At 44.3% G+C, this 13,915-nt stretch overlaps 3 protein-coding genes across 3 annotated transcripts in view; 1 reads left to right on the top strand and 2 right to left on the bottom strand.

Moving 5' to 3' along the window:
• Positions 1-4,558, bottom strand: part of LOC128443125 (PHD finger protein 20) — an 8,895-nt gene extending 4,337 nt beyond the window's left edge. The window contains exons 1-13 of the mRNA XM_053425881.1: positions 4,479-4,558; positions 3,075-3,154; positions 2,801-2,972; positions 2,577-2,661; positions 2,415-2,488; positions 2,091-2,322; positions 1,726-1,797; positions 1,418-1,477; positions 740-926; positions 548-657; positions 344-466; positions 141-227; positions 1-30 (exon numbers count right to left, since the gene is read on the bottom strand). The exon at positions 1-30 is cut by the window's left edge and continues 113 nt beyond it. Coding sequence (XP_053281856.1) covers positions 1-30; positions 141-227; positions 344-466; positions 548-657; positions 740-926; positions 1,418-1,477; positions 1,726-1,797; positions 2,091-2,322; positions 2,415-2,488; positions 2,577-2,661; positions 2,801-2,972; positions 3,075-3,154 — 1,312 coding nt within the window. The 5' untranslated portion in view covers positions 4,479-4,558. The remainder of the gene's footprint in view (positions 31-140; positions 228-343; positions 467-547; positions 658-739; positions 927-1,417; positions 1,478-1,725; positions 1,798-2,090; positions 2,323-2,414; positions 2,489-2,576; positions 2,662-2,800; positions 2,973-3,074; positions 3,155-4,478) is intronic.
• A 1,831-nt stretch (positions 4,559-6,389) lies between these two features.
• On the top strand, positions 6,390-8,702 carry LOC128443126 (E3 ubiquitin-protein ligase TRIM35). Its single transcript, XM_053425882.1, has 2 exons — positions 6,390-6,682; positions 6,770-8,702. The coding sequence occupies exon 2, from the start codon at positions 6,787-6,789 to the stop codon at positions 8,176-8,178; it is 1,392 nt and encodes a 463-aa protein (XP_053281857.1). The 5' UTR covers positions 6,390-6,682; positions 6,770-6,786; the 3' UTR covers positions 8,179-8,702.
• On the bottom strand, positions 8,348-13,779 carry LOC128441834 (dynein regulatory complex subunit 7). Its single transcript, XM_053423942.1, has 8 exons — positions 13,665-13,779; positions 12,795-13,015; positions 12,497-12,709; positions 12,194-12,304; positions 11,973-12,083; positions 10,394-10,588; positions 9,312-9,451; positions 8,348-9,191 (listed from the first exon to the last, which is right to left on the bottom strand). Exons 1-8 carry the CDS (start codon positions 13,777-13,779, stop codon positions 9,104-9,106), a joined length of 1,194 nt encoding a protein of 397 aa, XP_053279917.1. The 3' UTR covers positions 8,348-9,103.
• Positions 13,780-13,915: the final 136 nt, after the last annotated feature.

Below are 13,915 nucleotides of genomic sequence, written 5' to 3' on the forward strand. Positions count from 1 at the left end.
TCAGCGTGGACCAGTCACTGCCCTCGTCCACTGAGCAGGGAGAAGGACGGAGGAAAGTGAACGGCAGCCATCGGTTTATATATTGTTCACACTGATAAGAACCTGTGCACAGTGTTTGTGACGTGTGTGCATATCCCCACCTGGTGGGGGGGTGTCGGTTGGTCCGGTGGACAGCTTCAGAGTGAGAGCAGGTCTGTCTGTGTTCTCGTCATCACTGCTGCCGAGACCTGGAGAGAACAGAAACACAGATTCTAACTCTCTTTGCACCGTGGGCCTGACGTCAGAGGAAAAATGGCCGATGTGAGAATAAGTTGAATTAATGAAAGTCTCTAAAATGACTCACCTGACTGACTTTTCTTCTTCTTCTTCTTCTTCTTTTTCTTCTTTAGTTTGACCCTCAAGAAGTTCTTCCTCTCCTTCTTGCTCTGTCCTCCACTTCCCTCCCTCCCACCGTCCTTCTTCACCTCTGCTTACAGACAGGCACGATGCTGAGTCAAAACTGAGCTACACACAAATCAACGTCAGAAAGTTCACGCTCCTGTCCTACCTGCTCCGATGCTGCTGTGCTCTGTGTCCTCACGGTGAAAAGTCACATTCTGGTTCTCATTCTTCCTGTCTGACGCAGAGTCGACTCCCTCAGAAGACAACCGCTTCCTCCTACAACAACACAACACAACTGTACCTCCTGCTAACTGTGTGTGCGTGTGTGCGTGTGTGTGCATGTGTGCGTGTGTGTTACCTCGGGGCCTCCTGCTCGCTGCCTGCCTCGTCCAGCTGCTGGTCAGAGTGGTAGTACTTGATGTGGTAGTGCAGCAGACTGGCCTTCCTGAAGGACTTGGTGCAGCCCGATGACGGACACTTGAACGGGTTGTGGTCCAACTCGATGGAGAGGATCGGAGGAGGCTGGTTCTTTATCACACGATACACTGAGAGAGAGTGAATCAATTATATTCAATGTATAAAGAAACAAACACAATTGTCTCTTTCTGCTTTCAGACACTAACTGAACCACAGACATGTTCTGTCTGTGAGAACAAATGTCTGAGTCAGTGTCTCTGGACATGTTCTGGATCTTCTCCTGCAGCCTCCTGGTAACATGTGTGTAACATGTCAGAGTGAGTCCATGTGAGGAATCAGCAGGACAATGTGTGGAAGCTTCCCAGTGAGCGAGTGGACGTGTGGATGAGGTTTCTAACACGTGACGTGAAACTGAAGAACACAAACATCTCAGGATGAAGAAGAGGAGCCGGACACGAAGAAGATGAAGACGTCAACTTGGAAACACAAGGAGATTCCAGATCTTCTGGTGATGAGGGTCGAGGTGGATGAGCTGTAAACAGCATCAACAACAGACAAATCTGGTTTGTGTGTGTGTGTGTGTGTGGGTGCGTGTGTGTGTGTGTCTGTGTGCACTTACATGGTTCTCTGCTGTATTTGTGCGTGGTGGGGAGGTGGGCCTGACGCTCCAACAGGAGGTCTGAGTAAGAGAGAGGACAACAAAGACTAAGATGAAACAACAGAGGAAGAGTTACAGACACATTGATTTAATATAAACGTCCAAATCAAAGATATGTTTATTTTTATTTGATTTTCAGTTTTCTGAGAAACTGAATCAGCCTCCATTTCTCTGGCTGTGCCTTTTTTAAATATACGTATATATATGTATATATTGATCAGACCGTTTAAGTGTGAAAGATGGGGGGGGGGGGGGGAACTGAAGTTTACCTCTGTCATGAGAAGCTGCCAGCTGGGCGGAGTCATCTGTGATTGACAGACTTTGAGCTCCACTGCTTCTACCTGGAAGAGGAGAAGAAATTAGCAGTTTCACTTCTGAAGACATTAATGAGTCACACACACACCGGGGCTGACTGCCTGCACATTACCCAGCATGCATTTCAACGCTTTCTTGAAGCATCACTGAGCAAAAGTTTAGGAAACTGCATGTTTGATGATTCTGAAGTTAAACAAAGCACATTAATGTGAACATTAAATTCTAATTTTATTAAGTTACACAGAACTAACTGACCTGCTTCAGAGCAAACATCTGTATCTACACAGCAGGTGTGCTGACGTCAGATCGTCTCACTTACCTTCATCGGTTTTCTTCTTCACTGGTGAATGAGAGGGTGAAGCTTCTGCCTTCCTCTTCCTCTCCTCTTCCTCCTCAGTTTCTTCCTTCTCTTCCTCTTCCTCCTCTTCCTTCTCTTCCTTCTTCTCCATCTCTTCATCTATTTCTCCCCCATCCACTTCGTGCTGCTCCTCCTCGCTCTCTCCTTCCTCCCATCCCTCGCTTCCCACTGCACTCTTCTCAGATTTGGACTTCTGTTTCCGGGACAAAAAAGACTGAGAATCAAACAGAGCTGTGACGTGTGGCGCCAACAAGACGGGACCAATGGGAGACGAGTATTTCTTACCACATGGAAGGGTTTGATCTTGGTGGGCTTCACAGTCAGAACCACACCATCATAGAAACGCACTGTGTAGGAGTCTCACAAAAACAAATACAAACCATTTCAATCACACGTTTGCCAAATGACCGATCAATACGTCAACTTCCATCAAGAGCTACGTCTCACCATCCTTGTTGACACTGAGGATTTTGGCCGGGTAGAATCGACAGTCTGTCCAACAGGCCAGAACCTTCATGCCTGAGACAAACATCTGAGACAGAGAGGAAGTCAAAATAAATCAAACTAAATACCAAATAATTAGTGTCAGTAAATCTTTCAGACTACATGTCAGGACAAACTGCGTCCATGTCAGGATGTAAATACAAAACTAAATGTAAAGTGTGTGGTACCGGTGTAGAGAGTGGTGGATTGAGGCCCAGCCTCCTCAGACTGACTCGCTCCAGCGGCCGCAGATACTGGGAGCTCCAATGAAACCACTCGTCATGGCGCCGGCTCCACTGGCGGTAGTGGATCTGGACCCGCTCTTCATCAAAGTCAATCTTCTCGATCGTCGCTGGGTACCTGAGAAGCACCGAGCACGAGGACAGTTGTGTGTGAGTGAGTCGTCAAAGATAAACTGTGAGAAATGAACGTTGGTTTTTGTTTTAGTTTAAATATTCAGACCAGTTCTTGTGTCGATCTCGGGCTTCAAGCAGGGCTCCGACCTCAAAAGTGATTCCTGACCTGTCCGGAGGTGTCTTCATCTGCACAGACAGAGAACAAATACTAAAGATAATTTCATTTTGATTTCCTGCCTTTTACAGCAGAACCTCCAGGTCCCACCTTTCCACACTTGAAGTTCATGCATTTAAAAAACAGCACCTGCTTGTGTTTTTGTTTTATTTTGCAGGAACTGAAACGTTAATACGAATTTTTAGTCTTTCACTGTAAATAGATTTTATTATAAATGTAATTACTGCTGCTGGGTTCTACTCCCAGTTCAGGGTCTAAGAGAAGTTTGTATAGGTTTTCTCCGGCTTCCTCCCACATTCCAAACAGATGCTGGGGTCAGATTAACGTGACTCTACATTCACTGAGGGCCTGGACGGTTGACTCTGTGATTTGCTGGATACGACCCGGCTCCAGCCCCCCCACAGCCTCAGAGGACGGGGGGGTAAAGATGCTCAATGGATATTTCCTCCTAGTTGTATCATGTGTTTACTTTTGTAATACTTTTACTAACTAGAAATATCCTCTCTGCTGCTGTAACAACACATTTCCTCACAGTGGGACTAAAACCAGTCTCACCATGATCTCCCCAGCGCAGCAGACCGATGAGCCGTGGTATTAATATGTTATTATTTATCAGTAAATCAAGTCAACAGACTGAAACTACACATGTTTGACTGACTCTTGTTTCTATGACAAAGTTAAAACCCTCAGTTGTCTCAGGCTACGTAACTGCAGCGTGATGACGACAGACACGTCGGTGACACACGTTCTTTTTACTTTAGTTTTTAAACGTTTCTATTCATCTTTTTTGATTCATTATTTATTCATCAGACCTTCAATCAAAATAAAACGTCTCAACTCTTTCTGTGCTCAGTCTGTGGGGAAGCTGATTGGCTCACAGGCAGCCGATGACGCCTGTTCTGACTTCTCATTGGACGAGCCTTCTGTCAGTCAGGGAAATCCACCAACAGTCCCGCCCCTATGTAGCTGCTCGCTATGTGTCAGAAGCTAACATGCTAATGCTAACTGTGTTAGCTTCAAAGATCAGCGTCGCAGAAAACACAAATGCACATTTTTATTTGGTGACTACGACACGTTAGTGAATCTGCGCCTGCGCAGGAAAAGAGTTAAGTTCAGTATTTGTCCGTTGATCGTCTCATTGAGTGAGAATAGACGAGCTAACGATGCTAGCAGTTAGCCTGAGCTGCAGAGTGACAGCTGCAGCAGGATGAAAGTTTCCTTCTGTCCCGGAGCTTAACTCACAGCTGCAGCGACAAAGCGACAATGATACACAGACACTGTTTACATCAGAGCTGCAGCGACAAAGCGACAAGAATCAACAGAAACAGTTTCTACCTCTGGAGACACTTCAGCTTCCAGCTCCACGGTTCATACTCTCACTGCGCCTGCGCACAGCCACACGCTCAGCTGGACTCTCTCTCTCTCTCTCTCTCTACCTCTCTCTCTCTACCTCTCTCTCTCAACCTCTCTCTCTACCTCTCTCTCTCAACCTCTCTCTCTCTCTCTCTCTCTCTCTCTCTCTCTCAACCTCTCTCTCTACCTCTCTCTCTCAACCTCTCTCTCTCTCTCTCTCTCTCTCTCTACCTCTCTCTCTACCTCTCTCTCTACCTCTCTCTCTCTGTTGGAGTGAGTGTGGTGAGTGAATTGAAAAGTTTGATTTTTCTACATTTTTTTCTTTGCTGTTTTTCCCTCTGTACTTATATTAGAGGTGTTTTTTGTTTCTGTGTCAGGAGCAGCAGTTTTTAGTTGTTTTAGCCGCTGGTGTGTTTGTGCAGCATGGTCTGTATTTCTTCTCAATATGGACGTATATCTGTATGTCTTATCCATCTAGTCCCTATTTCACTAATAACAGTTTAAAAGAAGCGTACTTCACTAGCCGGGGCAGCTGGAGCTTCATTGGTTCATAAAGGATTCATATGCTCCCAGAAAGACACCTCCCTTGCTTTTCAGGGTTTAAGTGTTGCGTTTTATTTACCTATCTGTTTAGTAAGTTCTCCTCCTAGCTCCTAGCTAGAGAAGAGCAGTAAATCACCAACAAACTGTAAAACATCTCTTTTTTCAGTCCAGACGTGTGAGAAAAGAACCCAATGATCCCTCCCTGGGTGTCTGCCTTGGACCTGGTAGCGCTGTGGCCGGGCTGTGCGCCCTCTCCTTTGGGCTGTGGAGCTGCACGTGGATCCTACTTCTGGAGCCAGGTGGAACTTTTTGGGGGAATCTTGTTGGAATGGAAATATTGAATTTGTTTCAGTTTCTGCATAGGCTACTCACTGTATGGGGTCTATGTTAGCAGCAAACCCAGATGGATAGACTCACACTGTATACATTTGTTTATTAATCACAAGTCATATCATTACAACATTCAATGTTATTGCATATCACATGTCGTTCTAAAACTCCCTTGATAGTGAACTTTATTTCATTACATGAACCATGTATCACAATAATTGATTTATTTATTCTCAGTTTGGATTCTGGTGATAATATCTGGTGTAGTACCCGAAGAGCTGCAGAGACATTGGCATGCTGCACATTTGTGTCTGTGTGCATGAAAGGTTTCTTCACCTCTTTTCCTTCCCTCTGAAAGGTAGAGCAGCCCCTGATGTCCTCACCCCCCCCACTGGGGCAGCAGCGTCACTGGGGGAGGTCTGCAGCTTTAGGCTGGTCAATTTGAGGACAACCTGCACAACACCTATTGTTTTCTTCTCTCAACTAAAGATGACCTACACCTGCTTGCAGTTGGCAGTATCACTGCTAAGTGTCATGGATAATGTTGAGTTCATTTCTATATTAGTTATGGTTGCTTGAAGAAATGTAACATCTGAAGCCACACCTCTGCTCTTCTTCATCCCTTCATCACGCTTTCTTTTAACCCACAATATGGACTCTGCAGCTCTGGGCCTTTTGAGGGCATAGTTGTTACCACTGGCACAGTGTGTGTATAATATTCAAATAAATATAATATTAAATATGTTTCTGCTGGACACATTTATTGAATGCCAAAAGTCACATCATATAATGGTGTCACACTTAAGGTAAAATAATCACAGTAAAATGTATAATCATTTGATGATGTCAGACTTTTTACTGCTCTCACACAAATGAATGAGCCAACTTGATCTGATTTGGATTTATAAAACTTTTGTCTATACAAACCTCTTCTTGACAAAGTTAATATTTTATAATAACTTATCTTTACTTCAGGAGAACGAACTCTGAACATTGAACCCTCAGCAGATCACGATCATATTCAAGCAGCTACTTTACAACCCAGTCTCTGCTCTGTGTGAACTTGTTGCTGCCAAATGACTTTTGACCAGTTATCAAATCCAAGGCTTGAATTACTTTTTACAGTCGTGTCCTGACACACCAGAGAAACCAGGAAGCATCTGTTCCTCCCTGAAGAGACGCAGGCTGAAAACCAGACGATCACATTCACCTTCCAAACCAAACTGAACCAAACCAGACCAGACGTCCTGAGTGAGTCCAGCTACAGGAGAGAAGAGTCAAACTACAACCTGCCGACGCTCCACACACTGACCGTGAGTTTAACAAACACCTCGACTCAGAGGGGAAGTGAACCTCAGTGAAGTTCATGGAGCTGTGACTGACTGACTGTCTGTTTTCAGCTTCACCTGGAGACTCAATGGCTTCCAGATCAGAAGAGGATCTCTGCTGTTCCGTCTGCCATGATGTCTTCAGAGATCCTGTTCTTCTGTCATGTAGCCACAGCTTCTGTAAAGACTGTGTGAAGAGCTGGTGGAAAGACAAAGAAGTAAAAGAGTGTCCACTTTGTAAGAGAAGATCTTCAAAGTCTCATCCACCCTGTAACCTGGTGTTGAAGAACCTGTGTGAGACCTTCTTACAGGAGAGAGATCAGAGCTCTTCACCTGCTCTCTGCAGTCTGCACTCAGAGAAACTCAGACTCTTCTGTCTGGACCATCAGCAGCCAGTGTGTCTCGTCTGCAGAGATTCAGAGAAACACACCGGCCACAGATTCAGACCCATCGATGAAGCTGCACCACAACACAAGAAGCAGCTTCAGGAAACTCTGGAGCCCTTGAAGGAGAAGTTACAGAGTTTTGAACGTGTTAAAGTAAAGTTTGAACAAACAGCAGAACACATTAAGGTCCAGGCCGGACTCACAGAGACGCAGATCAAGGAGCAGTTTAAAAAGCTTCATCAGTTTCTGGAGGAGGAAGAGGAGGTCAGGATGGCTGCACTGAGGGAGGAAGAGGAGCAGAAGAGTCAGATGATGAAGGAGAAGATTGAGTCTCTGAGCAGAGACATCACGTCTCTTTCAGACACAATCAGAACCACAGAGGACGAGCTGAGAGCTGAAGACGTCTCGTTCCTGCTCAACTACAAGGCTGCAGTGGAACGAGTCCAGCAGCGCCCCCTGCTGGATGATCCACAGCTGGCCTCAGGAGCTCTGATAGACGAGGCCAAACATCTGGGCAACCTGAGCTTCAACATCTGGAACAAGATGAAGGACGTGGTCTCCTACAGTCCTGTGGTTCTGGACCCAAACTCTGCTGCTCCATGGGTCGTCCTGTCTGAAGATCTGACCAGTTTGAGAGGAGGAGAGAGACAGAAGCTTCCTGACAATCCAGAGAGGTTTGAAAAATACGTGTCCGTCCTGGGATCTGAGGGTTTTAACTCAGGGACTCACAGCTGGGACGTCCTGGTTGGAGACAGTACTGACTGGTTCCTGGGTGTGTCAGCAGAGCCTGTCCCGAGGAAGGGAGAGGAAGAGTCTGACGAATGGGTAATAATGTTCCGTGAAGGTAAATACAAAGCATGGTCACCATCAGGAGAATCTGTTCTCTCTGTGCAGAAGATCCAGAGGATCAGAGTGAAACTGGACTGGAACAGAGGAGAACTGTCGTTCTTTGATCCTGATACTAACAAACACATTCACACCTTCACACACACTTTCACTCAGAAGATGTTTCCACACTTTAACACTACAGATCATCATCACCCATTGAAGCTGTTACCTGTGAAAGTCTCTGTGACTCTGGATCAGAGCCGTTAGAGATAAAGATTTTATTCATCATGTTTATTTCTTCAAGAGAAATCTGCTGAATTTAAAAGTTAAACTCGTTATTCTAAAGCTTTGTTTATTTCTTCTTTTACTTTTCACTCATTTTTATTTCTCCTGTCGACTTTTCCACGTGTGTAAAAAGATTTGATTATTTTCTGAACTTTATCTTTGGTTTGTTTTTTACTTTCATGGAAAATGTTTTCTATCATTTAGATTTTGTGTGGATCCATGAAGTCGAGCAAACTGATGAAGATCCACATAAAAACACATTTATCAATAACAGCTGATCATTGTTCACATTCAACAAACTTTATTAAAACTCACACATGAGACATGATTCATGTTTAATCACATAAAGTCTGTTCACATATGAAATAATCCAACATGTATGAAAATTTGTCTGTTTGATGTGATGAAGCCAAAATGATTCGGTTTGTAAAAGTGTTTATTCAAGAGCAGCTGAGTGATGTGATTTTAATATTGTGATCAAAATAATAAAAACTATGAAACAGAAACAGAGTTTTGATCTTTTTCATTAGAAGAGAAACTATCTTCATAGTTTTGATCTGACCTTTGATTCCAGGGTTACTCACTCACACAGTGTTTACACAGTAGGTCACATGTTCTGATGATCACTTTGATTTGTCTTTGGAGGGAGGAGTTATGATTTCAGGTTTTCTATCTGTCCGTCACATTCTTGGAAAGTTGAAGTTTCAACAAATCCCAGAGAGAAATTCTTCAAATTCACAAATTCCATACAAACGTTCACATGGACTCAGGAATGAACTGATTAGGCTTTAGTGGTCAGGGGTCAAAGGTCACAGTGACCAGATACAAAAAATATATGTGACTGAAATCGCTGTAAGGTTTAATGAAATAATCTGATAGGTATTTGGAGCGGAGGCTGCTGATTGGCTCAGCTGAGCAGGTGAGGAGCCAATCGAGGGTCTTCTCTCAGCCTCTCGTCGAGAGCTTGATACTTTAGAGGAGCTTCTTCCTGGTGCCTGGAAGAAAGACATGGAAACATTAAAGATGAGGAATCCTCCTGATTTTATTCTGTGGAAAACACTGATGTTCTGTGTGTGTGTGTGTGTGTGTGTGTGTGTGTGTGTGTGTGTGTATACATTTTGAGCCGTCTCATGGCGACACGTATCTGGAGAGTTCTGTCGGAGCAGTAGGTCTGGTATTCGTCCTCCTGGTGCTCCGTCATGTCCAGCTGGTTCTGCTGGTACCACTGTTGTTTCCTCTGCAGCTGCTGCGTCTCCTGAACAGTTTAAAGGTTCAGATGAAGAGTCTCTAAATCCTCAGGTTCATCACAGACTCTCTAACGTGTCTGTGTTCTGCTTCAGGTTCACGGACCTCCTCAGAAAACTGCTGTTAAACTCCACAATATCTGCCCCTCGTGTATTTATGTATTCATCATTTATTTAACCACTGAGAAATAACCGCAAGGAATGTTTACATTTGTAGATTTCAAAATGAGTTGGGATTTATATTTAAATCTTTTTTGCGAGTTTTCTTTTTGTTCTGAAGAGAGGGCCGGCATTACGGTTTAGGGGTTGTCCATCTCCTTGTAAATACTACACATGGTTTCATCAGTAGTATTTAATTAGGTTTAAATACTACACAGGGTTTTGTCAGTAGTATTTCATAGGTTAAAATACTACAGAGGGTTTTATCAGTAGTATTTCATTAGGTTTAAGTACTACACAGTGTTTTATCAGGAGTATTTCATTAGGTTTAAATACTACACAGTGTTTTATTAGGAGTATTTCATAAAGTTTAAACATTATGGTTTAGGGGTGGTCCATCTCCGTGTTGTGAACATGATATCTGAAGAACTCCTTGAGGGGATTTCTATACATGTTAGCACGTGTTATCTCAAGAACATCTCAAGAGAATCATTTGAAATTTATAAACACATTTTCAAATCTTCAACTACAAATTGACTGACTGGATATCGGTGGTCAAAGGTCAAATGTCACTGCGACCTCATATGAGTGTGAGAAACATGTCAGCTCAAAGTGCACTGGTTGGTGTATGACCACAGGAGGTTCACTCTAGATGCTACATGGTCCCTATGATAAAGAAATGAAGTAAACTTAATGATACACTTGAAACCACCTTTGATCATCTTCTGAGTCCAGAGTCAGTTCAGGAGAAACAACAGCTGTAACACAACATGACTCGTGAACCTGTGCTGTACCTTTTGGTAGCGCTCCTGGATCAGGTTGGCGTCCTCCACCAGCTTCTGCTTGAACTCTGACAGACACTCCTGGTGGAGCTGCCTGGCGTCCTCAGCGCTCAGAGGGTCTGAGAGGTCGAGTCTCATGAGGAGCGGAGCCAGGATGTCCTTCTCATTCTCATGAAGCCAGCTCTGCTCCTCTGCAGCCTGACGCTCCTGGAGGAGAAGATCAGGTGATGAAGGGAGGTTCACACCTAGAAGAGGCTGGACAACTTTAAACTCTGAGTCTGTTTGACCTGAATGTTGTTGTCACTTCACTCAGGAGGTTGTGTTATCACCACTGTTTGTCTATTTGTCTGCAGAGTTTTTTTAAAGACCACAATGAATGAAAGATACGATCATATGTCAAGTACCAGAGTTATGAAGGAATATCAGAGACATAACTGAAGATAATGTGAAGAACCAGCGGAGAGAAGAACCCTGGAAACACCAGAGTACCTCTCAAACACAGTTCTGACTGAGTTCTGTGATGGAAATCTGGAGATACAAGAGGCTGGAAACAACAAAGTTATCTACGTGTATTTAATAAGGGGCTTTCTGCAGAAAGGATCAACACAGGGAGACCACAAGGATCTCAGAGTGAAGATGAAGAACAGTCAAAAACACAGATCTTATATAGGAGGATTTAGGGCTGTCCTTCTGAACCAATCCAGGAAGGATACATGGGTGGGGGAAGGAGAGGAATCTAAACATTAGCAGCTGATTCACATGTGTTTCCTTAGGTCATAAGAAGACATCCACTCCTTCCTTTGATGGGTAATTAAGTAACAAATGGTCTCAACGTATTTCAACACTAACAGTGCCGACCATGAAACAGCTCAAGTCTTAAACATTTGGTGTATGTAAATACGAGTCATAAAAGTCTCTTACAAGGCTGCAGAAACTTATTATCCCAATACAAAATAGTTTGTTAAGCATGTTTAGTTAATTTTTCTACTACAGTTCATATTGGTCTTTGTAGTTTTATTAAAGCGTGTTATTAATATCTGTGTCACTCATAAGAACTATAACACACAGAGACGTTACAGACTCAACATGACACCAAGAAAAGTATCTTCAAAAACCAGAATCACGTCCCTGTGGTGAACGTTTGGTTGAAGATTCTCTAGATTCTCTTGATTTCCTTCTTGAGTCCAAGTGAACATTTGTTCTGAATTTGAAGTAATTTCCTAAAAGAGTTTTTGAGATACTGACACTGGGCGGTGGAGGAATAAAAAACATGGGATATTTGATGGGACTGATATTTGATGCAGATCGATAATAAAAATCTGATCAATACGATTTAAATGTGGTTTCATGGAGGTTCTGATCTGTTCAGCTGTTACAGAAACAACCATCTGAGATCCGGTCAGGACGTCTGGTTGAATCTAAGGAGACTGTTGGGACTTGGTGAAGGTTCTACATTATCACATTAAGAGATGTTTCTAAATTAATTATCAGAATTATTCTGTGGGAAGGTAAATAGATATGACATAATAAATATAAACTAAGGTTAAATATGAGGCAGGTTATAAGTAGGTTCACTTTGAGGTTATCTCACCATGTCCTGTCTCTTGCTGCGGGCCCTGGCAGCTCCTGTCGTGGTCCAGGGACAGAAGAAGAGCTGAACGTCTCCCTCCTCTTCCTCTCTGCACGACACGATGTCTCTCACCTGCTCACAGGAGAAGAGGTCACAAGGTCGGCTGGCGTCAGAGTCGCACAGTCACTGAGGAACACGTTTGTTCTGGACATGGAAACAAGAGAACGTGAGAACGTCTTCACCTCCTTCAGAGATTCTTCAATCTGATGAACAACCATCTCTTCATCCTTCATCAGAGAAACCAGCATCTCGTACAGAGTCAGGGTCTTAACAGGCGTATCGGAGAGGCCCACCTACACACACAGACACAGACACAGACACACACACACACACACACACACACACACACAGAGTCAAATACACACATGTTGTCATATGATCCCAGAAGCAGCAGACTGGGAAAGCTACTTTGTGTGTGTGTGTGTCTGTGTGTGTGTGTGTGTGTTTGAGTGTGTGTGTGTGTGTGTGTGTGTGTGTGTCTGCACCATGAAGCTGGACACCATGTCCTGGGTGAAGTCCTCAGCCTTCTTCTGCTCCGTGGCCTCTCGTGGTTTGATGAAGCTCCGGTGCGATGGGATGAAGGTGTCGGCGTCCAGATGATACGTCACCTCGATGCGTCTCTGCGCCAACAGGAAGACGCGCTCCGCCACGTCCTGATTGGCCGGTTTGGAACTGTCCCTGTGGAAACGCTCCACCACCTGATGTGAGACGGACAACACACGTCGTTACACCTCATCAGATCTGATTTGTTGACATGTCCACTTCCTGTTCACGCAGCTGTACCTGGATCAGGCGTGTGGCCGGTTCAGAGTTCACGTGTTCTCCTGAGAACTGGACGTGTCGGCCGAAGTGGACTCGCCTGTAGTAGAGGGAGTCGGCGCGGCGCTGGAAGGTCTCCGTCATTTCCCCCGGGGACACCAGCCTCTGCACCAGGTTGTCCACACGTATGCTGCAGAACTTCATCTCGTGCACGCCCTCTGTGGTCAGGGACTCGAACCTGTGAACTGAGGATGAGTCCAGAGACAGGAAGTTAAACCACAGAGGGAACTTTCCTCCTGTTTACGAAGTTCTTGCACATTTTCACGATAAATCTCCTCCTCTTCGTGACTGCTGCTGGTGAAGGTTAGTTGAAGGTTCGTCAGATTTGATTTACTGTTTCATTAGGTTTAAATACTACAAAGGGTTTTATCAGTAGTATTTCATTAGGTTTAAATACAACAGAGGGTTTCATCAGTAGTATTTCATTAGGTTTAAATACTACAGAGGGTTTCATCAGTAGTATTTCATTAGGTTTAAATACTACAGAGGGTTTCATCAGTAGTATTTCATTAGGTTTAAATACTACAGAGGGTTTCATCAGTAGTATTTCATAGGTTCAAATACTACACGTGTTTTCCTCATGAGCTGACGATGGAGGAGCGATGACGGAATAACAATCAAGCTCAACAGAGAGTTGGATCTTCAGCCACAGGCCACGAGACAGTGAGCAGTGTTCGATTCCCCTGGGCCACAAGTCCGTATCATATCAAGTGGGTCAATGAGAATTACTGCACTACCCAGAATGCTTGGGTGTAATAGCGACTGCTCTGATTGGTGGAGCTCAGTGTTATTGTGATGAGTTGAGAGAACAGATCGTGAGGTTTGAACTTTTACACAAGAGGTCGAAAGGTCGTCCACGTCTGAATCGTTCTGTCGTCACGTTGTCGACCTCGTTGACCTCTCGCTCCTCCAGGTGGTCGGTCCTGTGCTGATACCACTCCTTCACCATGAGGACCTCAGTGCCTTCAAAACACACACACACACACACACACACACACACACACACACACACACACACACACACACACACACACACACACACACACACACACACACACACACACACACACACACACACACACACA

Source organism: Pleuronectes platessa, chromosome 6, assembly GCF_947347685.1.
Source record: "Pleuronectes platessa chromosome 6, fPlePla1.1, whole genome shotgun sequence".
In the NCBI taxonomy this organism is placed as follows: domain Eukaryota; kingdom Metazoa; phylum Chordata; class Actinopteri; order Pleuronectiformes; family Pleuronectidae; genus Pleuronectes; species Pleuronectes platessa.